The following is a 27,997-nucleotide window of genomic DNA, read 5'->3' as shown; positions in this document are numbered from 1 at the left end:
ATGTTTTCCATTCCTGAGCTGTCCTTCCCCGTTTTCCAGCTCAGCCTAGAATAAAGCAGTCAATATGCACAGATATATTTGCTGTCATGTACATCAGCAGGAAAGAAGGCTCCCATGCTTTCCATTATGTCTGAATGCTTGCTGACCAATGATACCAGAAGTATCGTTGCACCTTTGCATGTCCATATCCTTGTCAGGGAAGCAGAGGAGAAAATGTCCTTAAAACTGGCTGTGTTTCAACGTGAGTTTATTTTTTGCCATGTAATTGTGAAGGTTAGTAATTGGCACCATGATTTTGCTATTGGTTTAACTCCTCCAGTGGGCATTACTAGGGTGTTGAAAGTAGGCTAATTGGCTGTCCCTTCAAAATCCCCTGCAGAATTGCTCTCTTTTTGTAGCAAAAAAGATTTATTGAATAACGTGAGAAAAAGTTCTTCAGTATTTTCGTTGTGCTGTTAAAACCTAGATATTGGTCCTAAACTGTCAGAGAGTAAATCTTTATTTCCTCCCTGGATATGGGCAGGTTTTGAGAGTTATTTAAATTCCATAGGTCACAGATCCTGTGGCATGCATAACTTATCCTATTCCTCATGCAGAAGTATGTCATGATTGAATGACTTTATATACCCAACTTCTTTAAAGACCTAAATCCTTTAACTGGACCAGAGTCTAGTATCCCAGCTGTAAATTGTGAACCCTCATGTGCTCAGTCAAAAGAGTGTGTTAAACATCCAGAGAGGAGATTTTGGTCTCTGTAAGAAATAAGCACACAAGTGTTAAGCAGCTCACTCAGTAAGAACACAGGATTACTATGAAGCTGACAGGCTTGGTGTGAGGGCTAGCCCTGCTTTTGTTTCCCATAACTGCACCACTTTTATCACCAAAAGAAGAACAAAATGATATGGAAAAGCAAGAGAAGGCAGGGGACGAGCAGATGTCTGAAAAATGTTTCACTTGGGTAGATTGAGATGATGTTCTAAAATTTCTCGAAGGTGCAGATGTGTTGCGGAGGATGTGAAAGAAAGGGGTTCTCCTACTCCTCTCTCTATCCTTCCTCCAAAGTGAATTTCAGTTTCTTAGTGAGGAGCAAGAATATATCACAGATCTTTAAAGTATCCGCTCTGACATCTCAAGACAGCAGGGTGTGCTGGTTGGGCTGTGAATGTATGATTCAGATTTTAGTGACTGTGTCCAAATCACGTGGCTTCTTCAGCTTCCTCTTTTATTTCCTGAGACACAGGAGCTTGGGTAATGTCCTGTAGAGGAGTGGTGATCTGATAGATATAACTGCTTACAATACATTAGAGGTATGGTTTTGCTTATGGACGAGTGGCTGAGTATCAGAGAGTGATTAATTACTCCAGTTGCTTTTTTAAGCTGACTTAATAAATGCTAAGAAGAATTTTCCTATCAGTTGCATTTAAAACTTCCTGAAATCCTGATTTTAAGGCTGTTCTATAGTATTCAGGGTAGTGTACTGTACCTTGTCCCTCTTGTGTCTAGAAAGAAGAGCTGTTTCTTTCCTTTCTGCACTGTGTCACTGATTTGCCTGCTTTTCTGCATAGCAGTGGTGAAAAGAGGCCAAACATTTCTAGCCTCCACTTTTATTCTCCATGCTTTTGCCTATCCAAGTAGTTTTGCTTTTAATCACAAGCCTACATAAGGAAAAACCCACAAGTGGCTCTCCTAAGGAGACAGGTCTTTCCCTTGCTACACAGACCTCTCCTTGTCCATGGGCAAAGAGAAGTGCTGCTAATAAAATTCATCTGGCTAATAAACAGTCATAAGACAGCATGTAGCTCCTGATTAGTGGCTTATGTAAAGCTGAGGCTCCAGGTTACTAAGAAACTTCTGCTCCTTGCTGATGCTCGCGGGAGTGTTGTGTAAGAGCTGAGCTCTCTGAGCTTTCTGACAGGCAGCCAGTGTGTGAGGTGAAGCTGTGTCTGGCCCCTGCCAAACAAACAGTGAGTGCTGAGAAACCTCCTTTGTGGTAGGTAAAGTGTACTGATGGGAGAGGGGAAATAGAGGCAGCAACTGTGAAAGCTGTGGCTAAGAAAAGGTAAGTTTCTTCAGTGCTGGATTTTGCTGATCTCCCTGCCTGCAGGAGTCCCAGTGACTTTAACTGAATGGATTGTCATGCCTGGGTGAGGGCAGGCTAAATCTGCTGCTGGGAGAAGATGGAGCTACATGGCATGCTGGAGCCTCCCTGCTGAAATCTGCTGAATCCTCTTCAGACCTTCAGTTATTTGCAGTGTGGTGTTCACTGTTTTCTTCCCTTCTGCTCTCTTGTCCCCACAGCCTTGAGTAGTGCCTGGCTGTGCCCTCCTGAGCGCTCCCTGGGAAAGCGGCGATGATCACATTCATGAACAATTCGGACAGCGAGGAGGAGCCCTGCAATGAGAGAACATCCCTGATGTCTGCAGAGAGCCCTCCAGTACCCTCCTACCAGGATGGCCTGCAAGCCTCAGAAACAGGGGAAGCACAGACACATAGGGTAGGTGTGTCCCTCACAGGGACTGAGGACATGGGGTGTGGTGACAGAAGGAGTCCTGCCACCCCTCAGTCCCTCCTACCAGACTGGCTTCTAGGATTGGCTTTGGTCAGTGTTTCCTTGGTGTCACAACCAGCAGCAGCACTGCCCCCTTGCCATTTCTTCCACTCTGACTTTTTCCCCATTTTCATCTCCATATATACTCCTCCCTTTTCCTTCCGTTTTGGTAAAGATAAAGGCTTTTAATCAGGACCTGATGCACATATGACTGTTGCAGGATATCCTTTTTAGCCTTCTTGTTTTGCCAGACACCCTTTGTCTGCTCTGGTCAGGAGCAGCTAATGTTAGAACAGAATCTAGTCCAGCTGCCAGCGAAGCAGCAGGATAAAGCAAGCACAGCACTGTTGAGAGAGGAGGAACATGTCAAGCTTATGTCACCTCAGATGACATTTCTTCTATCTAGTTCTGGGCATCTTGCCCTTCATGTTCTTGTGTCCATCTTTATATTTGCAATTCAAGAGGTCCTTAGATACTCATGGTATTGGTTTAAAAACTCCATTGCAGTCTGTTTACAATGGAATTTTTAATTGTATTGTTCAGTTGGTACCTTTCTATTAGAACTCAGCTGCTATGCTGTGGTGGCCTCCAGCAGCCTCATGAGATATGATGGAATCAAGCTTTGAACACAAAGAAAAGAAGCATCTTACATATTTGCTAATATTTCTTTTCAGAAGAGGCGAGCAGGCAGCAGCCGTGGCCCCAACAATATCACTGGTGGAGAAATGTCTGGCTCAGGTGTTCCTATGAGAGAAAGCGCCCTGGAAAATGAAGAAGAGGAACTGACTCTGAAATATGGAGCAAAGCATGTAATCATGCTCTTTGTGCCTGTCACCCTTTGTATGATTGTTGTCGTCGCCACCATAAAGTCAGTGCGCTTCTATACGGAGAAAAACGGGCAGCTGTAAGTGGGGTCTGCAAACAGCCTGAGTATGTGGGACCCCCTGCTCCTCACACACGCTCTGTGCATGCACAGTGCTTCCCTGGCAGGCTGGGAGAACCTTTACACAGGTAAAGGTGGCTGTAGAAACATACAGAGAGCTTACTAAAGTATGCTACGTTCACCTGTGTAAGTTTTTTCCATACCTGCATGACACTGATTCCTTAGCACTGTCATTTAGGGGGCCCCAAGTGAGGCCTGTGAGCAGCATAATAATGAAGCTGCTTCATTCTGCAGCATAAAAAGCCCAGGCTGAACTCCTAGGCTGTTCACTCACTAGCTGGCAGGATTCAGGGAATAGCATGTTCATTTGGATGAGTGTCTCATTTCCTGGTGATATTTCTGGTTCCTAAAGACTCATGGTGTGGATACGTAATTCCATCCAGCTCTTGCTGACAGTGCCTGGCTCCTGGGGCTCTAACTGTGCTTCACACATCGGGGTGAGAAAGGGGACTGTGGTCTCTTGAACTGAATTAAAGGAAACAACATGGGTGGAGGAGTGCAGGGTGGTGAGAAGGGATAAGAGTCCAAGACTCACTCACCAAGTGTGGAAAGAAAGGGTGCCCCCCATTTCAGAACAGAACCTGGGAAGTACACTTATAATTATCATGGAGAGGTTCCAGAACATGCAATAAAAATTCATGGCCTGGAGAGCACTTACTAAAATAAAGTCATTTATACTCTAGGTCTTTTTGCTCAGAGCTCTGCCAGCCACAGCTGCTTGGTAGGAATGTGCTTTTGATAGAGACCACTAATCTTTAGTTGATAATTAACTTGAGCTCAGCCCCTTCAGAGGCTACATCTCATGTTTGCTGTCCTTGGCAGTCCTACCTCCCTTTCTTTCCCACACACAGGGAGGTCTGGTTCTATCTGGGACAGATGGTTAGACAAGAATATATATACTTGATATGGCTTTTGCTTTATCCTGCAGGATCTACACCCCTTTCAGTGAGGACACCCCATCTGTGGGCCAGCGTCTCTTGAACTCGGTGTTGAACACCATCATAATGATCAGTGTCATCATTGTAATGACTGTGTTCCTAGTGCTGCTCTATAAATATCGCTGCTACAAGGTAAAGCATTCATGCCAGAGCCTTTTCCACCTCTGTGCTCTGAGCTTGGGATCAAATGGGCCTTGCGTGGCAGTGAGAAACACAGGCACTGCACTGGCTCATCCTCCTCTTGGGCACAGCAGGAATCATTCATGCAGAAGCCTTTGTCAGTGGTGGTAGAGCTGTGGCTCTGAATAGGCTTTTCTATTATTCTGTCACTAAAACCAAGATCTGCTACTTTGTTGGTCCGGCCTGAGTTTTCTCCATCTGATCCAAAGGTTTTGTCTTTTGTACTTATGGACTGAGTTGTACCATTTACTGTGAATGCTTTAAGACATTTCAGACAAGCTTTGTGGGAACTGTTGTTATTCTTGCCTGTAGAAGCTCTGAGGGAAGAGCACAAGGCTTGGAGGGCAAGGCACATGCAGGTTCTGTGGTGCCCAGGGAGTCCTTGTGTGTGGTACCAGCCCAGCATTTGAGCTCTGGCCATTCCTGCTTTTTAAACTTGTCCCAAACATGGATTTATTTTACAGCCTTGGGTAAACCCCTCTTCCTTCCTAGGAAACACAAAAAATGTGCTCACCTGTGTGAGTATGGATGCCCATGAAAATGCTTAGGACAGAGACTGAAAAACCCCCAAACCAACTAAGAGACAGGATACAAAATAAAAGTTGGAAAACTGGGAGGAGCTGGCTGTCCCTCCCTCCTCACTGACCATGGGGAAGGCAGGGTCTTTGGATGCTGGAGGAGGAGTGCAGGAGACTATTGGGCTGCAGTTCTGTGACCTGTGCAGGGGTAACAGCCCCTACAACCACTGTCTCTTCTTGTTGTTGGTAGTTCATCCATGGCTGGCTGATCCTGTCCTCCTTGATGCTGCTCTTCCTCTTTACCTACATATACCTCGGGTAAGTGGGAACAGTGCAGGTAACCTGGCAGTCCAGGCTCCTTCACCTCTATGCAGAAAATCCCCAACTTGAAAAAGGAAAGGACTGTCTCCCTTTTTCCAAATGGACCTTTAAGGGTTGTTAGAATCGGATAGCTTTCTTTTTTAAAAAGTGGAAGATGAAATCTTTAATAGTCAATGCCAGATTTCACAGTGCCTATTCTACAAAAATCGCTGGGAAGTGATACTGTGAGCATGAAATGAACAGGGTGAACCTTGTGGTACAGAGGTCCTGGATTATACATTGGGAAGCATGTGGAAAGGAACTTAATGTGCTTAGTTGCTTCTCTGATTTGTCTTGCCTCTTTTGTCGACAACAATGTTTCAAGCTCATTCCCTTATTTCCCAGCTCAGGTGGAAGCAGACTTTTAACTTCTGGGTGACATTTGTAAAGACCTTTCATTTTTAACTGTGAGCATATTGCACCTGGTGGGATGACACTTATGTGACTTTGCTGTAGACAGTCATGTTGCCACAGGCCTATGTTCAGTTAAGATTTGAAATCCTGCCTGCTCAAAGCTTTGGAATCACTGTTGAACTCAGGACTAAGGCAGTGTGGTGCTGGTGTGTAACACAGCACATCCATCTCATGCAGCAGGAACAGAGAGCTCAGAGCAGCAAGTAGCCAAAGGGCAGGTTCCCCTTTCATGATGAAAGTTGCTCTATTCTTCTTCCTCCTGGTGTAGCTGGGGGCTTGTTTGGTTAACTACAGTCCAGAGGATGCTTTGCATGTCACTTTCTTTTTCACTTAGCTAAATTTTCTTGTTATATTCCAGTGAAGTATTGAAGACGTACAATGTGGCCATGGATTACCCCACTCTGTTCATAGTCATCTGGAATTTTGGAGCTGTTGGAATGATTTGCATCCACTGGAAAGGTCCCTTACAGCTCCAGCAAGCTTATCTCATTATGATCAGTGCTCTGATGGCATTGGTGTTCATTAAATATCTACCTGAGTGGTCAGCATGGGTGATTCTGGGTGCAATCTCCATCTATGGTAAGTCTGGGCTGTGACTCTCAAGGTGTGGCTCCTGGAGAGGTTATTCTGAGGCATCAAAAAACCAACTTTATGGTGCTGAGAGCTTTAGAAAGAGACAGATGGGCCATTAACTTGACTCCCTGCCTTGTCTCTTGCTAACTTGTTCGTGTAGGTAGGGTACTCCTGTCAGGTCTTTCAAAGTGGATAACCAGGTCAGAGAAGGACTGAGCTTCACCAAACTGCATGGTAGGGGTGGTTGGATTTTTATCAGTAACAACCTGACAGTCATGCAGGTTTTGTTCACTGTTATCAAGAGATCATGGATTTTGGTATGAGTTACAAGTTTCAAGAGAACGTGCAGAACAAGAGAGAGGGTAGGCAAAGAGGTACTGGACCAGAGGCCTTCATTCATGTGAAACACCAAGCCAGTGTACATGGTGATGGATTGTGGAATGTGAATAAAGCACTCCCACTCCTCCTCTAATTAAATTTAACTTCTCGGTGAAATGCTGCTGTCTGCTTTCGAAGAACTCATGTGGTATTCTCAAGGGGCTTTTTATAGGATTAGCACAGTGAAAACTCTTATTATTATATTAAGGCTTGGAGATGGTATTTTAAGTGAACAACACTTTCAGGGACTAGACCAGCTAGAGTTATGAAAAGTGGTGGAAAGTGCCATTCAGGAAATCATCTGGTTTATATGGACAGATGTAAATTTGAGGGGGAGAATGTCTTCTTAAAGATAAAGAATGTAAAATATGCATAACAGTTCAAAATGAGATTGGTCCTTTTCTTTCTGCAGATCTGATGGCTGTTCTCTGTCCCAAGGGGCCACTGAGAATGCTGGTAGAAACTGCACAAGAGAGAAATGAGCCCATTTTCCCTGCATTAATATATTCCTGTGAGTAAGATTAGAATGTTAATGTTTTTAGCCAGGTTAAACTCTATGAAACTATTTCTGTGTCTAAGCAAAGAGCACTCTCTTAGCTACTTTCTTGCCTTAAGAATGGTGGACATTTGTGTTCTGGAACCGACCATTTGTAGAAGGCCTTGTTTATCAGTTACAATGGTGCTAACTCTAATTAGCCAAATGGAGCCCATGTTTGCCTTGTGAAGCTCAATATTCAGAAGCAGATATATCCTTTCATGAATATAGTGCAGAATATGCCTCTTTTTCTGCACACAAAACCCTCTGTGAGGTGAGCAGCAGTGTTTGCCAAGTTGTGTGATTAGGTGATGCTCACTCAATACAGTTACTCCTCCTTTGTATGCTTTACAGACACACTTTAAACATGTGATGAGGCTTCATGTTTCCTGCAGCCCCCTCTTGCCCTCTGTACTGTACAGATGGCAGTGCTTACAATATATTTGCTTTATTGTTCATTGTTTGGCTCCTCTCTTTGCAAAGGGCTCAATTCATGTATTGCTCTGCAAACAGAATCAGTTCTCTCTTCCCTGGCTTTCCTGGGCAGTTTAACTACCATGGTCTCTGTTTCCCTTATCCAAAGATATCCACATGCTTAAGATCAAGATTGTTGGAAGGCAGGAGACTCGACACTCATGGGGTGTGGACTCAAGTGCTTCATGGACCTCAGTGGCTTTCATTACATCACTTTTAAGATGAAGGGTTGTTTCCATGTTTGGTGCTAAGCTGAGGATGCCTACAACCTGACTGATTTTTTTTCAAGCATTTAATGTTACATAAATGCTTTTATGTGTTCCAGGCAGTCTCTCAGTTGGCCTCAGCTGCCCTCTCTTTTGCAGGAGATTCTGTTATACTCACCTGAGACAATCTAGATGAAGTCTCTCACATGCTTTAGTTAACAAACAAGAGTTTCCCTAAAGGAAAATGCAGTTCAGCAAAAAACAAAACAAAACAAACAGGAACAAAAGGTTCTTGTGCAGAACTTCAGTGTCTCCATTGCAAGAACACACTCTGTGGCTCCCTCTAGATGCAAAAAACATCACCTTGGCTGAGCTCATCGAGGAAAAGCAGGCACTGTTTGCCTTGGCTTATTTTATTTAGCTTAGCTTCTACAAAAACAGGGGTACTGATGCATACTTAAATAAAAGGCTGATTTGAGTTCCCTTACACTGATTTCAGAATGGTTTGTATTCCTTTTTAATTTAGGGATCCATCCCAAGAATAAACCCCGAAACATCATTTGCTATTGGAGCCAAAACAGAAATAGGCAGTATTTTGACAGGATGGAACCAAAACAGGCCAGAGAGAAAACCTGCACTCTGACAACTCCTGTAATCCCTTGCTTGTATGCTGTACCTTTAGCAGAACATGAGTAAACTGTGTTAGTTAACCTCTGGTTACCTTCTGTTATTACCATCATTCCCTGGGAAATCGTTTTATTTGAAGAGAAGAGCCAGAAATCAGGAAGAAAACAAAGGAGATGAGGACCCTAGTTCTGGAATTTTGCTTTCTTTAATCCACAGAGGAAGACCATACTGACTCTTAGCTATTTGTGCTCTGGGACTTTCTTAAAAACTGCATGGATGCACTGCCTTGGCTTTCTCTCACCTTGCTGTCTCAGTGCCTAAGGAAATCAACCAAGTGTTTTAAAAGCACTTACAGGGGCAAGGGTTTGTATTTTTAGGGATAGCTAAATACTTACTTCCTCTGAGCTATAGTGGCCAATGTTTTATGCATATGATTCTTTCTTTCTTCCAGCTGCTATGATGTGGACAGTTGGAATGGCAAAGCCAGACACAGCAGCAAGAGGACCAAGCCAGCAGACATGGGATGCAGGTTTGTTTGCATGTCCCTTTTCCATACAGAGAACTGTCCTACAGAAAAAATGAATATGTTTGAGACTGAAAGTAAATGTAAGCCTCTGAATCCTTATGAATGCTTTTTTAAAAAATTTTTTTGTTACTTGCAGAGCTCAGTGCTGTTCAGAAACCTGCTGTTAGGACTGGCAGCAAAGATGACCAGACAGTGTAGGAAGGGCCAGTATTCAGGCCACTTTTATTTACAAAAACCCAGCCAAACAGCAAATCAAACAGAAATGTTGTTCAACACACATCTTAAGTGTACTGAAGTCAAAACTGAAAGTGGGCTAGTGGGGGGGTTATATTTTTCCTCACTGAGGATTGTAAATTACAACACAGGCTCCTAAATACAATAATGATAAGATACAACAACTTAAGTGTGTTGCATTCAGACCAGTGCCATGGAGCCAGGTGTATTTTTACCTCTCTGTAAGTGTGATATGGTTCACCCTGCTAAAGAAAATAAGTGTCTTTACCCTTGGGTAAAGTCTTCTGTTAAGACAGTTACCCAGGAGCAGCTGTTGTGATCCAGGTTTACATTGTAGCTGGTTCTGCAGTAATTTGGGTGCCTTTGCTTTTTTTTTTCTTGAGATGCAAATTAAACTGCAGTTTTAAGGTGATTGAATAAAATCTTACTTGTGGTTTTGGGAGGATTTCCCATCGAGTGCTGTTGCACTTCAGAGATGACAGTGCCTTTGAATGATAAAACAATAAATGTGTGCAAAGGTTTGATAACTGAACATGCTGCTTATTTCAGGAGGAAGCAGCCAACATACTAAGGAATGGCAGGGACACAATCCTGCTGTGAAACTGGGCACAGAGCAGGCACAGACTACATGCTGAGGGGTACAGAATGCCTCTGTGGAAGCTCTGAGTGTCCTAGATCACAGTCTGCTTGCACCTGCAGCAATACAACCTGTCAAACTGACATGGACTGAAGAGTTTGTAGGAGTTTCTGAAAAATAGGAACTGTCAGATAGAGTAATGTATCACAGACTGGCTGCTTTCAAAAGGACTGCCAAAGGCTCTGTCAGATGTATTTTAACAGAGGGGGGAAAAAAGTTAAATCTGTGAATAGTGAAATGTGTCTGCTTTCTACATGTGAACACTCAGCTCCAATGTCAGTGTGACCCAGGACTTCTCTCATAAATGGCAGTCCTCTTAGTCATCTGTTTTTGTCATATGACCAGTTAGGGAATACTGGGGCACCTCCACCCCAAAACAATAACTCTGCATAAAATGCATATGAACTGTAGTTGGTTTTACTGGTCATTCTGGCCTGTGCAGAGCAGTGTTAGGTCTGTGTACATGCTCACTTGTCAAAGCCATTGAGCTCCTGGGTGGCTGCCAGAGATTGCTGTGAACTTGCACCCTTCCAACTGTTCCAAACAGTAAGATGTGTTTCCCTCAAAGCCACTAATTGTTTCTGCTTCAACTGGTCTTGATGGTCACACCTCCAAGAAACAAAGAGATTAACCATTGCAGCTTCACAGCTGTGGATTTCATGCACTAAAGCATGTTATAAATGTAGCTGTCTCTTGTGTTCCTTTTTTTTTTTTTTCTGTAATCCACTCTTGGCCTGTTTCTGTGGAACTAAGCTGAGGATGGGAGAGAACACCTCCAGAGCCCTTCACATGCAGAGTCTCAGATGTCAGAGACGAGGAGTCCTGTTCCAACCCGCCATGTCACTTCTTTAGAGGAGCTCGAGGAGGAGGAGAGTAAGGAAAGCTTTACACCTTGTTTTTAGTGTAGACAAAGCCTGGCATTTTTACTCTTTGTGGTTCACACTCTTTTACCTAGTTTGGTCTAATCACAGTTAATTTGAAGAGTTGTGACTTGCTGAGCAACGAAGATCTTGCGTCTGACTGTGTATTACCTCTTGCTGCTGCAGAATCTGTTCTGGGATTGTGGTTCCAGTGACATCTGTTGGCTACATGAACAATTTAAACAGTTCCTTCTTTCCCTTGATTCCTGTCCCTCTCTGTCCTCGTGCTTCCTCTGCTGGTACATCTGTAAAGCAGCCCAGGGAAGCACCTCAGAGAATGAGGGAGAACAAAAACAGTCAGTGGGAGGAGGGTCTGCAAGTCACAATCTCCTCAGGAATGTGTGGGTCTAGGTTGGTAGCCAGGACTAGGAGCCTTCACCTGCTCCCCAGGGGACATGAATTTGTTCAGGACAAATCAAAACAGGAGGCTCAGAATTAACACACTTGTTTTCTTTTTCCATTTCTTTCAGGGGGTGTGAAGCTGGGCCTTGGAGACTTCATATTTTACAGTGTGCTTGTTGGGAAAGCAGCTGCCACAGCTAGTGGAGACTGGAATACTACACTGGCCTGCTTTGTAGCTATTCTCATAGTAAGTGAGCAGCTTTTAAAAGCTCTGTTACACTCTGTTCAGCACAGAAGTGTTGCCAGAAGTAACCAGCACTGCTAAATCAGTCCAGGTAACATGCTAGATATTTAGGAGTCCTCTGTCTGTAAAGACAGGCTTTAAACAGCCACTGCAGCAGAGTGATACAGACTTATCAGAGCAGAGCCAAGTGTGGAGATGGTGGGAGTGAAAGAGCCCTAGGGAACTGCTGGTGTGTTTGCTTCAGCCACAGGAGTCAATATTAGGAACTCCACACTGATTAGCAAGTGTAGTTGAGAAGGTCAACTCTGTTATGCTAAGGGGAGCTGTTAGATAAGAGGATGAACACCTACAATATTCTAGTATTTGCACTGGAAAAAATGAGAAGGAAGGAGATTTAAATCCACGGAAATTATCAGTAAGAGTAGATGACTAATGTACTCTTAACTGCTAAAGGAGTCAGTCCTGCCAGGTCTAATGAACACACATGGTTAAGCTTCCACCTGGGTGGAAAATAATTACTATGCACTTGCTGTTTATCCTCATGGAAACTAACCAGAAATGCACAGCAGGATGTTTAGAATGTAAAAGAAAATAAAATATTATGTCTTCTTGGGCCTCAATTTCCCAACTTGGATCCCAAGGATAGTGCAAGTGTCTTTCAGTTGTGAAGACTGTGCATGAAAAAGCATGAGAACTAGAAATAAGCTATTTTCAATGGAGTCTGTTCAGTGTAGCTTTCCAACCCCATAGGTCAGAGAAACCCATAGGATCACCAACCTCCATATGCTGCAGTCCAGCATGGGGTCCCTTTCCTGGGGGAAATGTTCTTGCTCATCTGTCTTGGGAGGCCAAATGCCCCATTCTGTGTCTTTTATGGTGTTGATAAAACTTGTCCTGTCTCCTTTTGCAGTTTCATAATCTTGCTGCTGTGTGGCTTTCTGGTTATCAAAAATGTCCATCCAGTTTCCCTGCAGTAAGCACGTCTTAAAAGGGAGATGTGAGCTGAAGAGCAGGTGTAGGCCAGATGTGGTTCCTGAGAGAGTAAGAACAGAACTACAGGCTCAGTGGACTGTTAACAAATTTGCAGTCTAGAAACACTGATTAAAAAAAAAATCCTGTCTGCTGATCTTTAGCTAGTGGATATTTTTGGAGCCTAGTGTCTTTGAAGTTTTGTCATCATGGAGGAATTAAAAAGGGCTCTGATGAGAGAAGGAATTAATATCTAAAGGTACTTAGCCATAGCATCTACCCAGAATATACAACAGCTTCCTCACATGCTCCAAGAAGCAGATCCTGGCTTGCTATCCAGATAAAACCTGAATTCACCCATCATTGTAAGCAATCCAGCCAAAAGAACAGCAGTGGATATTTGACTTTTTTTTGTTTTGTTTTTCTTTCTTTTTTTATCGTAAGGGACCTTGTAAACTGGGAATATGTTATAAGTACATCCTGCTGTTTATTAGAGACCTTCAATGGAACTCCTGTCTGTGCAGTTCACCAGGATTTAAGTGCTTTTGTCTGCTGGATTAGTACTTCATTCATAATGGCATAGAACAAAGAGTAAAATAATCTGTAAAGAAGTTAAGCTGTCGGGGTCAGCTGTACCTCTGCATTAGCTGTTTATAACACTTTCTCAGCAGAGAGCTGTGCTCAAGATTGCTGAGGAAAAACATGGCCAACTTGTGTGGAAGATGAAGCTTTGGGCAAATACACACTGTTGCTGGTAGCTCAGGCTGGCTTCAGTGCTGTACAGAGCATATTGATAATTACTTGTATATTGGCTTGTTGGTGACAGATGTATTTCCCCTTGTCTTACTATTATCTCCTTATGTGTTTTTTATTCTCTTCTCTCTGACAGGGTTTATGCCTAACACTTTTACTACTGGCTGTTTTTAAGAAAGCACTGCCTGCTCTTCCCATCTCCATCACCTTTGGCTTGATCTTCTACTTCTCGACAGACAACCTTGTGCGACCGTTCATGGACACCCTGGCCTCCCACCAGCTGTATATTTAGAAGAAGTGGGAGTTAGAGGATTCTTTTTCAAGCTTTGCTGTGTGAAGCATGGTACAATGTTTGGAATAGGTCATAAAGTTTTCACACTTGGTGCCATATATTTGTAAGGAAAACACTAATTCCGTGACATGCTGTGTACTAAAAATCTAATAGTTACGTGTTGAACTGAGATTTTTCACAGGACTCTTGGTGAAAAGCCTGGCTCCTTCCTGATGTCAGAGTGTTACTTTTATTTTATTTGATGTGCACAGTGGCTGTTGTGAGCACAGAAACCTGTATGTGGCAGGGAACGTTGGAGAGGTGAGGAGTCTGATCTCCCAGGAGCTAAGGTGTTTTAGCCCTGGAATTGCAGTCAACTTTAGCCATACTCTAGAATTTCTAAGTCTTCACACGTTTGAAGTGTTGTGCAAACACGAGGTGCAAGTGGTTGGAAAAGCAGCAGGCAACATGCACAGAGCAGTGCATGAGCACTGGAGAAGTGAGGCTGAGCTTCCTATGTTGGCTGCTGTGCATACAGTGTCTGTTGAAATTGCCCCAAGGGCCTTTTTATTCTGACCTTAGTTAGACATAGTGAACCATGAGGGATCTAGACAGGATGTCAGTGCTGGGATGTTTGAACATGAGGCTCCTGGCTCTGATCACATCCACCACTGCAGCAAGCAGCTGATGAAGGCAGGGCTGCCTCTTCCAGTGCATCAGATCTTCAGCGTGCGAAAACAGATACTGCTCTCTCCTCTTAGCATTTTATTTTTTAGGAAATATTTTTCTGGGTCCCTACTATAATCCTGAAATGACCCTAAGTTGGAAATGACTGAACAACTCCAGTAAATCAGACCTGTAACTTACTGTGTGTTTCTGGTCTCATTTCTGTGCATTGTTGTAACTACTCCAAAGGAGGATTTACCTTCCCTTTATGAAGAGGTCCTCTCTTACACTGACTGAGACTTGGTTTACCTAGGTTTTTGTACTGTTTAAAGATTATTTTTTTAATTACAAACTTTAAAATAGCTATTTACTGTCAAAGGGACTCTTTTGGAAATATCCAGTCATAGTTTGTATCAATATATTGGGGTGCAAACTTTAATCTGTTGTTACATTACTTCTAGGTATAGCTACACACCCTCAAGTGAGTTCATTAAGAAAACCACAGTGCTTGATGTCAGCAAAAAATATATATGATAGACTGAACCTTTATGTTTTCTCCACTTTTGAAAATAATTTTATTTCTACTCTTTGAGTCAGTTTTTCAATAGCAGCCAAAGTTCTGTAATTTTTTTTCTTTTCACTTGTGTCTGTTACTCAAACAAGTTCAGTTTTCTTTGACAGCTGATCAGTGTCAGTAAATGTAACATGCGAGATTTCGTGAATAATGCAATGTCACTGAAAGACATAGAATTTAATTTCTGGAAATAACTTTTTTAGCAAAGGCATTGAATGACACATTTTTAATGTAGTGCTTTTTCAAGCAGACCTGTTTAAGCTCATCTGCTTTGATATTTAACAAGGACATCACACAGGTGATTCAGACTAATTTTTAAAAAATGTGTAAGGGTTTTTATGAGGAGTGTGTGTGTGTGTGTCTCAGTCTGGTCAAGTCAGTAATTCTTGCTGTTTGTTAGTTTTCCGTCCCCATTTCTCACATTCACAGTGTTTGGACTTAACAGCTGCAGGCAGAGTTAACTATTACTAAAATGTATTTCCTTTGGAAATGTAAATCAGTAGAGCTTTGTTTGCTGATTTTTATGGTTTATGTGAGAGTTGCTTTTTCTATTTGTTTGTTTGTGTTTGTTCTTTTTAACTAAAACAGTTACGGGGCGAAATCAGACTAGAATCACTGGCAAACATGATTTTACATTTTGCATTGCATGGTGTAGAGAGGATGTGAATTATTTGTATATACTGAATGAAAAATCCTGCTTGGCTTATCAGGGTTGTAGCATATTATTAGAAACTATTTCTATGAAAGCAGAGTTGATACTTGAAGGAAACTGGGAGGGGAACCTTCACATACTGAAGGATCACCACTGGTTTTCTGCAGATACCTGCTTGCCAAAGATTGGCCTTCCATTGAGCAATTCTGCAGAACTTAGAAAAATTGTAATTTAAAAGGTAACTGAGCAAGAGATTCTGTCAGTGCAACAGAATGTACTGTCCTGGTGAGTGATAGGAGTATATCATGGATATACTGGAGTGGTTGTAATTGTGTAAAAGTTCATATGTATTTACTACAAATATATATGTGTTTGTGTGTGTGTATACACACAGACACGCAGATTTTAAAATTACATGGAGTGATTTCTCATCTCTTTGAACATTTTTCACCTGTGCATAAAGGGAAGTTTTGCTTGTGATGTTAACATTGTGCAGCATGGTCTAAGATGTGAAATGCAGAGGGCAGGATTAACTCTAGTCGTAGTTGGCTGCTACATGGGATACTGACTCAGTGACCTGGCAGCCCGAGTGAGCAAAGCATTTGTCTGCCTAATGTGTTCATTCGCCTTGTTTCAACTTGCTGCATGCTCTGAAGAAATCCTACTGTTCCCACTGATGTGCATCCCTGAAACAGCACAGCTGCCAGGTAGGCTGGGGTGACACCTTTCTTGTCACTCAACATCTCATGTCCTATAGGAGGTGCCGTGTGTTGGCATTTTCCTGCGCAATCCTGGTCACACTTGCTCCTCCTCTCCAGTCTAAAATGAGTGTTTCATGGCATCTAGTCTCAAGTGGAGCTTGGGCTTATGTCAGTCTTTAAGATCTAAGACTGAAGCCAAGTCCATGAACAAAAATGTAGTTGTGACCTGCCTAATGCAACCCCCAGTGAAACTTTTCATTGGTGGAGGTCTGGGGTTGTTTTGTTTCAAGTGCCTGCTGTGTGTCAAAGACCAGAGATGAGCTCTGCCTTCAGAGGGTGCCCAAGAAGCAGCACAGTCATAATGAAAAAAAAGAGAAACAGGACAGTCCTTGCAGAACCACAGTCTTCATTTGATACCTATGGTCTCATTCATAAAACCTGACTTCAGGCTCTTTGGTCTTGCCTTCATAGGTACTTTTGGTTAATCACACCGTGTTTGCTTTCCTCTCCCTTGTAACTCAAACTGGGTTTTGGTTCCCTCAGTCCCCGATCTCTGTTTCTGCATTAGCGATGCTCCTTGGCAGCCACGGGAGGGCAGTAGGTCTATGTGCAGAAGTACCAGCCATTTTAGAGTACTCTGCCATGTGCTCCTTGTTTTTCAGAGAGCCTGAAGGCTCTGGAGTCTCCATGGCAGGAAAAAAAGAAAAGGCAGGCACCCCACACCCCAGCACGGCTGCAGTTTTGGCCCAGCATGGGAGAGACTTTCAGTGAGAACAAGCTCACACTGTACCAGAATTAATTTAAAACCAGTTGGTTTCAGCGTGATGCCATGTTCAGCACTGCAGCCCTGGATGAGATGCTGCTGTTACATTGCTCACCCCATTTTGCTTGGGTTTCTCCCTCTTTTTTTTTTTTTAACAAAGCATCCAGCCCTAGTTTCACTCCTCAAAGCCCCAAGCATAAGTCAGGGGCTCCTGACTAATATCTAATAAATTCAATTTATTAGATAAACAAAGATTTCTTCTGAGCATCTTCAAGAAGGAAAGAAATAATTACACTTACTGATTTGTCATTCTTGCTCTCACTTCCAGTTTCCTGTTCTATCCCAGTAGGTCTTGCTAATCTGGAGGGAAAAAAGAGCACACAGTTGTCATTCCATCTCTTGGCACTGGGAAATCTAGGGACAAGCTAGATCATGTCAGATGGGGCTCTGAGCAACATGGTCTAATGAAAGTGTCCCTGCCCATGGCAGGGGGTTGGCTCTAGATACTTTTTAACATTCCCTCCAACCCAAATCTTTCTATGATTCTGTTGTTCGTGTCCTCAGGAGGACCACCAGGTGATTTTAATTTTCTTGAACTCAGTTGTTTTATAAGAAAGCAGCCTGGAGAGATGTATTATCTTTGCCAGAAGTTCTACCACACTATTTGTATGCCCCCTAACACTATTGCATTCCTCATTGAGTTTATCCTTGCTTCCCCTGCCCTCAGTAAGGGAAAGTGATGTGAGCTGTTCCCATTCTACAAGTGGGAAACAAAGCAAGAGAGTAAATCACAGCATCAAAGAACTGTTTGGGTGGGAAGGTACCTTAAAGATCATCTTGTTTTAACTCCCTGTCATGGGCAGGGACACCTTCCACTAGATCGTGCACTGCTTCTTAGTGCTACCCATTTGACAGGTGCCCAAGAGCACAATTTGGGAGGTGTCACTGCTCAGCACTATTTGTAGTATTAAAACTACATAAATAGTATTAAAAAGACATAAATAAACAGAGACTTTGAAGTGGAGCTAGCCAAACTCCTTGATATAGAAACCTGAGACAGGTACAGGGCCAAGTAGTTGGAATGGAAATTTTCCAAAACTGGGAACTGTTCAAGCCCTATCAAATGCAGCCTGAGGTAAGTGACAGCTCCCAAGGCCAACTCGGGATTAGATCTGAGCAGAAATAAATGCCAGGAAATCCTGAACTTGCCTTGCAGAAGGGTGTGGAGTAGGAAAAGCATTGGCCCTATTTTCTCCGGGATCTTTGGTTTCTATGATTTTGAGGAGACCTTGCTCACCCCAGTATAAAATATGAGAAACTTCATAGCTAACTTGCATTTAAGCAGTCCAGGAACAATGTATAAAATGAGAGCAAGTGTGGAAAACTGTTCCAACCATTTTAACCTATGCCATGCCATCTTCAATCTTTACAAAACTTAATACAAGCAGTTAAAATTCTCTCTCACTTCATGGAGCTGCATCTATGTATGAAAGAATATGAGCCTTCCTTCAAAGCTGGTGTAAGACAAGTGAGATCCCTGGAGCTGAAGGTAGGTATTCAGGATTATTTTTAAAGCTACCTACCCTGTGTACCAACAGATAGTAGCAATAAAATGCCAGTAGCATTAACAGAACTGTTCTAAACAGGAATATCACTCCTTCATCAAGCCAGAAAAGACAAGCCCTTTCTTTATGCCCCTACCCAAACCAAGAGTGTTTATGATATTCTGGGAAGTTCAGATTTGAGCTATTTTTGTTCTCCAGCTATTGTGCTAACACTCTTCCTGAGTGTTCTGTAAGGTTCAAGAGACATGAAAATTACTTAACTTTCTTCTTTAATAAGGAAACCTCCCTTTGATGTCTGTCCCTGTGTGATTTGGGTGGGCAAGCAAGAACAAAATGGCAAATGCACCAAATTATTTCAGACAACTCATCATACTGCCAATTCAGACTCCAGGATATGCAGAAAAGTAATGGGAAATAGGGTTCCAGCAAATGTGTTTGCCCACAGAGGCTCTGAGCTGTGGCAGCTCAGCCTAGGGAAGAATAGAAGGTTTGAATAAACAAAACACCCCAGTGGCATGAGTTAGGTTTGCAAAAGAGGAGTGGGGTGCTGGCTTCTCTAGGCAGGCTTGTTACGGCAGTGCAGCCATAGCTTTGAGGAAGTAAACAGGATGGGAAAATGAGAGCTTAGCAGGAGACATAAAACCATACCAAAGGCATTTAGCATGTAAAGGGTTAAGGCACCTTCTCTGCTACCATGGTGTGCACATGCTGTGTAACACTGTCATGAAATAGGAGTGCTGCTGGAGAAATGAGTGCATGCTGTCATGAAATAGGAGAGCAGAGCAGTGAGAACATCTGTATTTCAGGAAAGGAACCACATTTCCTTGCTGGGAAGGCAGGCCACCAGCTAAACTGAAGCCACAGTTGCTACAGTGCATGGTGCAGGGTGGAGTCACTGTCCAGGCTGCATCATTAATTACTGTATCTGGTGGGACTGCTGAAGGAAAGGGTCATCTTTGTGCTCACACCTTAGCCTCCCCCAGGCTAGAAATCTCGGAAGTGTCTGGGAGTGGATGGGAGAGTGGACCTGCATTGCTGGTTCTCAGCACTGCTGTGCCTGAAGGCAAACCCTTTTCCCTGCACTCTAGCACAGAGCATATGAAATGACTCGGCTGTGCTTCCACTGAGGCTTTCCAAACACTTCTTTAGGCATCAGGACACAACAGAGCGGAATGCCATTAGCTCTGTTTTGCTAATGGGAGCTGAGTAATTGGCTCAGGGTCAAATGAGGGGCTTAACCTGGATGTCTGGAGCATCTCTCAATCGGTCACTCCTTCCAGAGGCTTGTTAATTGCCGGCGTCTCCCTCTTAGTGGCACTCGGATACGTGTCAGTCAGGACGTTCTGCCACCAGGCAGTCTCTCTCTGTCCAGGTATGCAGACACAGATGTAGATAGCAGAGGTCAGATTATGCAGTCCAGCTCAAATGGCCTCAGGAATTGCATTGATAGCCACAGCAAAGCAGGAAAAGGGTCAGTCAGCATCCAAAGGTAGCAATGATCCTGCTTTCCCGTGCTGGTTTTGGCTTTTGGTTTTTAAAGCCACAACATCCCTGCAGACTGACTGCTAGAAGTAAATTGTCATGACTATCTGTGAATCATCATCTGGCAAGTGGATGGAGGTTATGAGTTTGCCCATTTGCCACACAGGCACTCAGAAACATCATGCAGCTTTCCATGTCTCCATCCCACACCTTGCTATGTATTGGAACAGCATGGCAGGAAGCCTGGAAGCCAGAACAAGTACTGGCTTTCAGAGCAGTGAAAGAAAACACGGTGTCTTGGGGATGATTTCAGGCCAGGGCAAGGTGGCTCACAGCTCTCCAGCTCTGTGAGACATGGCAATGCCATGCCAAAAGCTGGGGGCAGTGGCTGATTTTGGCAGCACACTTTGCCGTTAACCAGCAGACCTATGATGACTAATGTTAATTCTTAGTTCCAGTAAACTGTTCAGAAATAACCCTGTTTCTCCCATGTTCTCTGGCTCCAGCCTGCCTTCCCTTTTAGAAAAACTCTGCCCAAACTGTTCAGGTAACCCTCCTGTCCTTGGCAAAAGGCTTTTCAGAGTGGCTAAATGCAGGCAAAGGACTTGTTTCTGTTTGCCTAGCTTCAAAATTATTTTGCCATGTTTGCCCAGAGGGTGAATGGCTTTGCTAGTTATCATCTGTAAAGTGAATCCTGGCTGGAAGATACAAAGAGCTGAGCCTTTCCACCTTGTCCATGCAGGATCGACTGAGGTACATGTAAACAACCAGGTGCCAAGGGGAGAGAGCGAAACACTCACCAAACTATGCAAGCAAAAGCAATTTACAGTGAGCATAAACAACTGATCTGTCTAGCCCAGACAAAGAAGAATTAGACTGAATAATGTTTAACTGAGTCCAACAGAGAAAGAGAAATTCTTGAGGCACACAGCTGCTAATCAGACTACTGCGCTCTTCATCTCATTCAAAATAGCTTTGCTTGACGCCCATAAAAAGCACTGTTGTGCAACACACTTTGAACTGGCAAGTACAATATTGTGAATGTTTTACTACATGAACAGTCCTTGCCCTGCACTGTCCCATACACTACCCAAAGACAAGGACTGGAATCCCTTTCTTCCATTTAGTGCTTGTATCTGCAACCTCTTCACCTGGCACTGTCCTTCTCTTAATGTACTCCACCCCCATGGGCTCATCTCCAATTTCCAGAGCACCCACTAGGTGCCCAGGTGGTGAAGTCTGGAGGAGAAGTGGGTGGTGTGAGGCACAGCCACGCCTGGCATGGCGGTGTGTTCGTGGTGTGCTGCACAGCCCTTTCTGGCAGTCTCCTGTCACTGAGGAACATGGTGTAGCTTAGGCTTGTTGTGGCTTGTTATCAGCTCACCCTGACAGTAGCACCTAGTTTTCTTTCATCATCTAAAGAGAGAAAAAAATCCATGTACCCATATGCAAATTTCCAGTTGTGAGGGCACAATTGCAACCCTTCTCCTTCCCTGGTTGGAGAGAAAATCATGTTATCTAGCATGCTGAGCATGTTTGTGAGGGTGGAGGGCAGGAGCAAACCCTGGTGAATGATAATGAGGCTTTGATATCATCCAAGAAAAGAGAAATCCAGGAGCATACTGTTTAAAATTCTTGAAAAGTAGAACTGTTACCTTTGTTAGCTCTGGCATTGGTGGGCCTGCACCCACTTCCTGTTAGAGTTCAGTCCTGAACAGTCAGTGCCCTGGAACTGTATAGAATGAGCCATAAAAGCCCTGTCCAGAGCCACTGTAGCCTGTCTGGGATAGATAATAGCAGAGGAAAAGAAATGATTGAGTCCTAAGCTTTGCTACAAATGCTATCAAAGGGCCTCTCAGGCTCTTCCCTGTGGACCCATGGAGTTAATAAATCACCTCAGTGGTTTGATGCCCTTCATCCTTCCTTCCCTAAGGCAGCCCTTTTCTGGGTGATATGGAAAGGAGGGAGGTGTGAGCAGGGGCACAGAGAGGCAAGGCAAAACAGGGGCAAAGGGCTCACCTCCTCCCAGCCAGGGGTCTTGGAGCCCTCCAGCAGCCCTCCCTGCCTTCTCCAGTTGTGCAGAGCAAGGCTGCTCAGTGAAAGTTCCAGAAGGAAAACAGGGATGGGAATTGTAAAATTTCTCTGTAGTGACCAGTGACAGACCTGATGGAATGGCATAAAGTTATGTTGGGGGGGTTTAGGTTAGATACTAGGAAAAATTCTTCAGCCAGAGGGTGGTTGGGGACTGGAACAGCATCCCCAGGACACTGGTCACAGCACCAAGCCTGACAGAGCCCAAGAGGTGTTTGTCAACACTCTCAGGCACGTGGTGTGATTCTTGGGGTGTCCTGTGCAAGGCCCAGGAGTTGGACTGAGTGAGCCTTGTGGGTCCCTTCCAACTCAGCATATTCTGTGGTTCTATGAAATACCTGTCCTGTTTCCTGCACTGTTTTCCTCTTGGACAGAAAACATTTATTTTGAGAACTGCCACAGCACCTCCTTCTCACAGCACTAAATCATCTTAAAAATAAAGTGCTAACTGAAATGGCATCTTGTCTCTGTCCATTTGCAGTGAGTGGAGAGAGAAAAAGGAAGGACAAATGCAATGAATGCCTGAATGCTTTGGGATGAAAATACACAGTTCAGAAATCAGAGCAGTACTAAGCTTAACAAAAATAGCTCATCATTTGGATCCTATGATGATACTGGATGTGCATCTACCACTGACTGAGTCAGAGAGATCCCATTTCTCTCTGAGAGCTCTTGCTCTCATTCTTGGCCATAAAGCCATATAAACAACATATAGTACAAGCAGCCTCAATGAAACCTGCCAAAGTTTTGAAATACCTACAAGCTAACTACTAAAACCAAGCCACCTGTCCAGTGACTTCCACTCGAGTTGTTCCACTTCATCATCCCTGTATTATTATGTTGATGGAATACCATAAATCTTAGTCAGAGAAGACATTCCATCTGCCCTGAAGAAATTACCCTTTAGAGAAGATCAGTGAACTCAAGGCAAAACCCCTCAAGAGGTAGCTTTATCTGAGCTTCAAAAGTTGCTTGGAGAATGAGGACTGAGGGAAACACTTCCAGGGCAGCTTTGACTTTGTGGTTAGCTGTATGAACATGAGAGAAGGATGGTGACGTATATTAGAGATTCTTAGAATCATTAAGGTTGGAAAAGACCTCCAAGTTCATCAAGGTCAACCATATATATTGTGGTTGGAGAAACAGCTTACGCCTGTCCCCACGCAAGAGAATTTCTGAGTGTTCTCTAAACAGCCTGGATACTTGTAAACCTAATTACATGACCAATCACTGCTTAATTAAGGCTCCATTAACTTTTTTTCTGCAGGTTAGTAGTCTGTCTTACTAATTTTCTGTTGCAGTGGAGCCCTCCTTACTTCAGGGCCCAAAGATCCTTCCAGGATCTCATTCTATAACTTTTTTTTTTTTTAGAAGTTTAGCCCTTCTGGCTCATTCCTCTCTGTGTTCCCCTCTGGGAATATGTCCCATTTCATACAAGATTTTGAGGAAGTTAGCTTTCACCAGGTGCTTCAGTCAGCATCAGCACTGGCAGACATTTACTTGGGTGCTCCCTGGCACCCAGTAAATGGTGAGCAGACTCCTCTCAGAACTAACAGTGAACAGGAGAAAGGTAATCCCACCCAAAGGCTGACAAGGAGCCCTGCTGGAAGCAACAGCCAGAAAGCCTTGGGCTTGTGCTTCCCAGTGTCCTTCTTGCTGCTCCTACCCCACACCTGCAGCAGAGCTGTTTATGCACCCCATGAAATTGCATCATTAAGCTCTTCATTACCTAAATATCAGCAAGCAATATGAGGTGGGGATAGGATGGCACAGCTAAAGCATCTGCTGTGGAGTCAGGACTTCCAGCTGCTACATCAAGCTTTCCCACTGACCTGCAAAATTAGGGTCTTTGGAGAATCAAATAATCTTGAACCAACCACTTTAACATTAATAAGGAGAAGGCTCTGGGGGAGTGTGACTCCCACAGTACTTACATGATAACTATTAGTTATAATTTAAATTTATAGTAATTTTCTTTATATATGAGGAGAGCTCACTGCAGTGCTTATAGCTTTATAATAACATTACTATAATCAAATTTATCATGCTTTTATTATAATTTAATACAAGATTTATTCGTATACTGCTTGCAATTGTAAGTTTCTTGCCAGAAATGCTCACTAAATGTTTCTAGATAAAGCAGTATGTTGAAATTTGACTGAACAAGCTACAAGAACTACAGGACTGCTATACTGCCAAAGATGTGTTTTAGCTGATTTAGTAGTAATGTTCACTTCTTGTTCTTATAGGTAATCAAGAGACTCCTCAAAGTCCAGGAACCTGTTTTTTCACAGGAGGCTCTGGCTTGCTCTGAAAATTCAGATCTGCACTACACATACCTGCAAAGGAGTTCAGGAATATAGCACAAAAATTAGATGAGATTTAGAAACTGATGCAAAACCTTAATTAATCTGCAACAACTTCATTCTGCTGTCACATCCCACTGGAGGCACTACAGCATGAATGGATGTCAATATTTAGGTATTTACAAAGAAGTTTCATAGAATCATAGAACAGTTTGGGTTGGAAGGCACCTTGAAGTTCCTCTAGTTCCAATCCCCCTGCCATGCACAGGGACACCTTCCACTACACCAGGCTGCTCAGAGCTCCATCCAACCTGGCCTTGAACTCTTCCAGGTAAGAGGCATCCACATCTTCTCTGGGCAACCTGTGCCAGTGTCTCACCCCCCTCACAGTAAAGAATTTCTTCTCAGTATCTAATCTAAACCTGCTCTCTTTCAGTTTGAATCCATTCCCCCTTGTTCTGTCCCTACAGGCCCTTGTGAAAAGGGCCTCTCTGTAGGGACTAGATTTCTTCCCTCTGCCCTGCTTGGAAGGGCTTTATGTGTTAACGTTTGCATAGCACATTTAGCAGATCAGTTCCTACACAAACCCTGCACAGATTCAGTGCCTGGATGAAGCAGGTGCCACTGCTGTTTCACCTACACTGCTTTGGTGGAGGACACAAAGCCAGAATGGGGCAGCCTGGGCTGACCTCCACAGAATTCCTGTACTGTCTCCTGCCTCTGAACAAGGCACAGTTGCACAGGGCCAGACTGCATATTTGGTTGGGAATTGCACAGGACTAGAGGAGCTCTCCATTCTCATTTCCTCTTGCTGAGCTTTGCTATTAAATAATAGGAATATGAGTAAGGCTGGGGAGAGAAGAGCATGCATAATGATTAGGGTCCCAGTGTGAGGGTCAGGTGCTGTAAGTCTTCACAAGCAGAGAGGGAACATGAATTTGAACACCCCAAAGCCCACTGAGGCTGTTACCTACACCACTGATACCCTTCCTGAAGAAAAGGATGACTCCCTGGTCTATTTTTCAAGTACAACACTCTGCCCCTTCTATTTTTCAGGATCGAAGGCTGTAAATCTCACAACTGGTAGCACTAAACCAATCCCAAATACTGACCATATTTTTTTCTCTATTGCCATTTTTTTCTCATTTACAGGGAGATCTACCATAGAGGAGCTCTCCCAGAGCTTCACATACATCATGTTCAAATTTTTATTCAGGATTGTGGACAAAGTAGGCAACCATCCTCACAGAAATTAGCCTCTGGATTCTGGATTGAGTACTGGGTATGCTGTCCTTATTCCCTTCAAGAACTAAAAAGTAACAAAGAGGGACATACACTATTTTTTCACAGCAGCTTCAGTCCAGCTTTCAGTCCAACCTCTTTGCACTCCAAATTGGGTGGGAATACAGACACTTCTCTCTTCTTTAAGTACAGAAGGAGCTAGCCCTGAGCTCAAGTTCAATGGGTCTTTTAAGGCTGCAAAAAGCCTGGCAAGAGAAGGTGTGATGCAAATTGAACAGCAGTGGCAGAAATATCCAATGGTTTACCACGTGTGAATAAAGGGAACCAGCCAGGCCTGTCTTTGAGAGATGGGGAGAGCTTCATCCTGTGCTTGTTCTGCCTCCATCCCAAACTATGACAGCCTGCTCATGCAGAAACCCTCCAGTTCTCCGTGCTCAGCACAGTGAGTAAGACGTGTTTCACAATTAATGCCGAGCTGATGCAAGCAAAGTGATGTTACACAGAAACTGAGCACTGACATCCAAATTCAGTGCAGGAATAGATAAAAGGCTGTCATTAGAAAAGACATCTGAAACTTATCTCTTTCCAGATAATAGCATATATGATCTTTCCTTCATTAAAAGTAGTATGATATTAACTGCAAATAGAACAATTAATTTGTGTGAATTTCCAGAGGTGTGAGAACTGAAAAAAAGAAAGCTTGGCATTTTTTTTTGACAAAACTTTTCAAGGCTGGTATCTGATTGCAGTCATGTTTTTGCTTCATCTACACACTGAGTTTCCATCCCCTTATCAAACATCAAAGTGTCATGTTTGGCCTTTTCATTTCAGATATATTGTGTCTACACAAAGCCTGTGTGTCGAGCATTTAATTCAATAATGTGCCTTCCCCAGGGAACAGTTTCTTTTTGCACCTTTCAAGTTCAAATCTAGCCTTTCTAGTCCTGACTGGGGCTGGTTTCTAACTATTAATGTTTGGGTGATGACTTTTGCTAAGTTTATTTGTAGCTGTCCATTCATTGCCTTGCAGAGACCTCCTCATGGCTTACCTGGGAAGCTGAGTGGGGCTTGGTGAGGTGCAAATATTTTTATTAAAAAAACCTAAACATGAAGGAATATGTTTTAATACTTGAACAATATTTAGTGTGGTCATAAATACCAGCCAAACAATTTTTGCTCTGAGCAGCTGGAGATAATAATTGTCTCCCTCTGTAGAGGAGGGAGGAGGAGGTTGTCAGTAATATTTGCAGGTTTTGTAGAGTTAAACCCCTCTACACACTTATAGCAGACCATTTATCCATTTTCCTTCTTCACAAATCCACAGCATCCACAGCTCCTTCTAACTTAGACACAGGTCCTGTGGTGTGGATTTAAATGCTCAATTCAAGCTACTAGTTAGCTGAAAAGGTTGGCCAAAGCAAGCAATTGACAATGGTGAAATTAAAGCTCGGGGCTGTTTGTTGGTCACCCCTGCAAGCTACACTACAACTAGAGAAGAATTATGAATCCTGTTTGGTTTCGGAAGGAATGAATGATTTCATCTCCAAACCTTATCCGAATGTACTCCCGCACTGATGCAGCCTTGTGGCAAATGCACCATAAAGATGGTATTGTTATTTTTCAGACGGGAAAGTTGCTGACAGCGGCGGGCGCTTCCCAGAGCATCCAGACAAGCACAGAGCTGCTGCTGTGAGCCCCTTGCAGCCTCAGTGAGACACCACATCCCGGGCATCGACCTGCAGCAACAACGCGCTGGATGCTCCCAACGCGCGCACGAGCATTTCCCAACAACATGAATAATTCCCGATGCCTGCGTGAGCCCTTTTGAGGCGATGCTTTGAAAACCACACGAGCAACCACGGACAAAGGTTTCCCGGACACGGAGCGCCACGAAACGGGAATAGGTCCCATTGGCAGTTCCCTGGAGCCTGCCTGGCGCGGGGCTCCTGCCCATCCCCTCACGCAAATTAACGGGGACTGTGGGACCGCCCGAGCAGCGACACCCCAGCCTCACTCACATTAACGGGGACTGTGGGACCGCCTGAGCAGAGACACCCCGGCCTCCCCGAGCCCGCCTCAGGCGCGGGGTGCCAGGCTGCCCACCGTGTTCTCTCCCGCCGCCACCTCCGACTGACGCGGCCCGGGGGGAGCCGGCCCAGCGCCGACAGACGGCGGGGCCGGAGCCGCCGCCGCCCCGCTCGCAGCACACGCTCTTCACGCCTCGCCCCGCAGCACACGCTCCTCACGCCTCGCCCCGCCGCCCGCGCTCCCCCCGCCCGCCGCCGCACGGACCTCACGGGCCTCACGTCCCCCTGCAGCCGCCGCGCGCGCCGCGACGGACCCGCCCCTCATTGGCCGGAGCCCC

General features: G+C 44.1%; 1 protein-coding gene and 1 long non-coding RNA gene across 3 annotated transcripts; one reads left to right on the top strand and one right to left on the bottom strand.

Annotated features, from left to right (window-relative positions):
- Positions 1–230: 230 nt before the first annotated feature.
- Positions 231–27,997, bottom strand: LOC146439149 (uncharacterized). Of its 2 annotated transcripts, XR_014850685.1 has the most exons (4): positions 27,925–27,997; positions 17,246–17,306; positions 9,090–9,261; positions 231–3,168 (listed from the first exon to the last, which is right to left on the bottom strand). It is a non-coding gene; the product is annotated as an uncharacterized LOC146439149 (long non-coding RNA). The 2 variants fall into 2 exon arrangements; XR_014850686.1 differs by lacking the exons at positions 231–3,168; positions 27,925–27,997 and adding an exon at positions 19,751–20,245 and having other exon boundaries at positions 9,121–9,261.
- PSEN2 (presenilin 2) lies at positions 2,351–14,456 on the top strand. The gene is made up of 10 exons (XM_085054662.1): positions 2,351–2,494; positions 3,223–3,452; positions 4,420–4,561; positions 5,378–5,445; positions 6,260–6,480; positions 7,265–7,363; positions 9,146–9,223; positions 10,845–10,964; positions 11,482–11,600; positions 13,456–14,456. Exons 1-10 carry the CDS (start codon positions 2,351–2,353, stop codon positions 13,609–13,611), a joined length of 1,377 nt encoding a protein of 458 aa, XP_084910788.1. The 3' UTR covers positions 13,612–14,456.

This window comes from Lichenostomus cassidix, chromosome 3 (genome assembly GCF_008360975.1).
Source record: "Lichenostomus cassidix isolate B80296 chromosome 3, HeHo_3.0, whole genome shotgun sequence".
NCBI lineage: Eukaryota > Metazoa > Chordata > Aves > Passeriformes > Meliphagidae > Lichenostomus > Lichenostomus cassidix.
This window is presented reverse-complemented; position numbering and strand designations above follow the sequence as displayed.

Coding starts and splice junctions, on each gene's coding strand:
- PSEN2 (XM_085054662.1), top strand. CDS start 2,351: ATGATCACATTCATGAACAATTCGGACAGCGAGGAGGAGCCCTGCAAT. Junction 7,364..9,145: donor CCCTGCATTAATATATTCCT/GTGAGTAAGATT, acceptor TCTTTCTTCCAG/CTGCTATGATGTGGACAGTT. Junction 10,965..11,481: donor GGAGCTCGAGGAGGAGGAGA/GTAAGGAAAGCT, acceptor CATTTCTTTCAG/GGGGTGTGAAGCTGGGCCTT.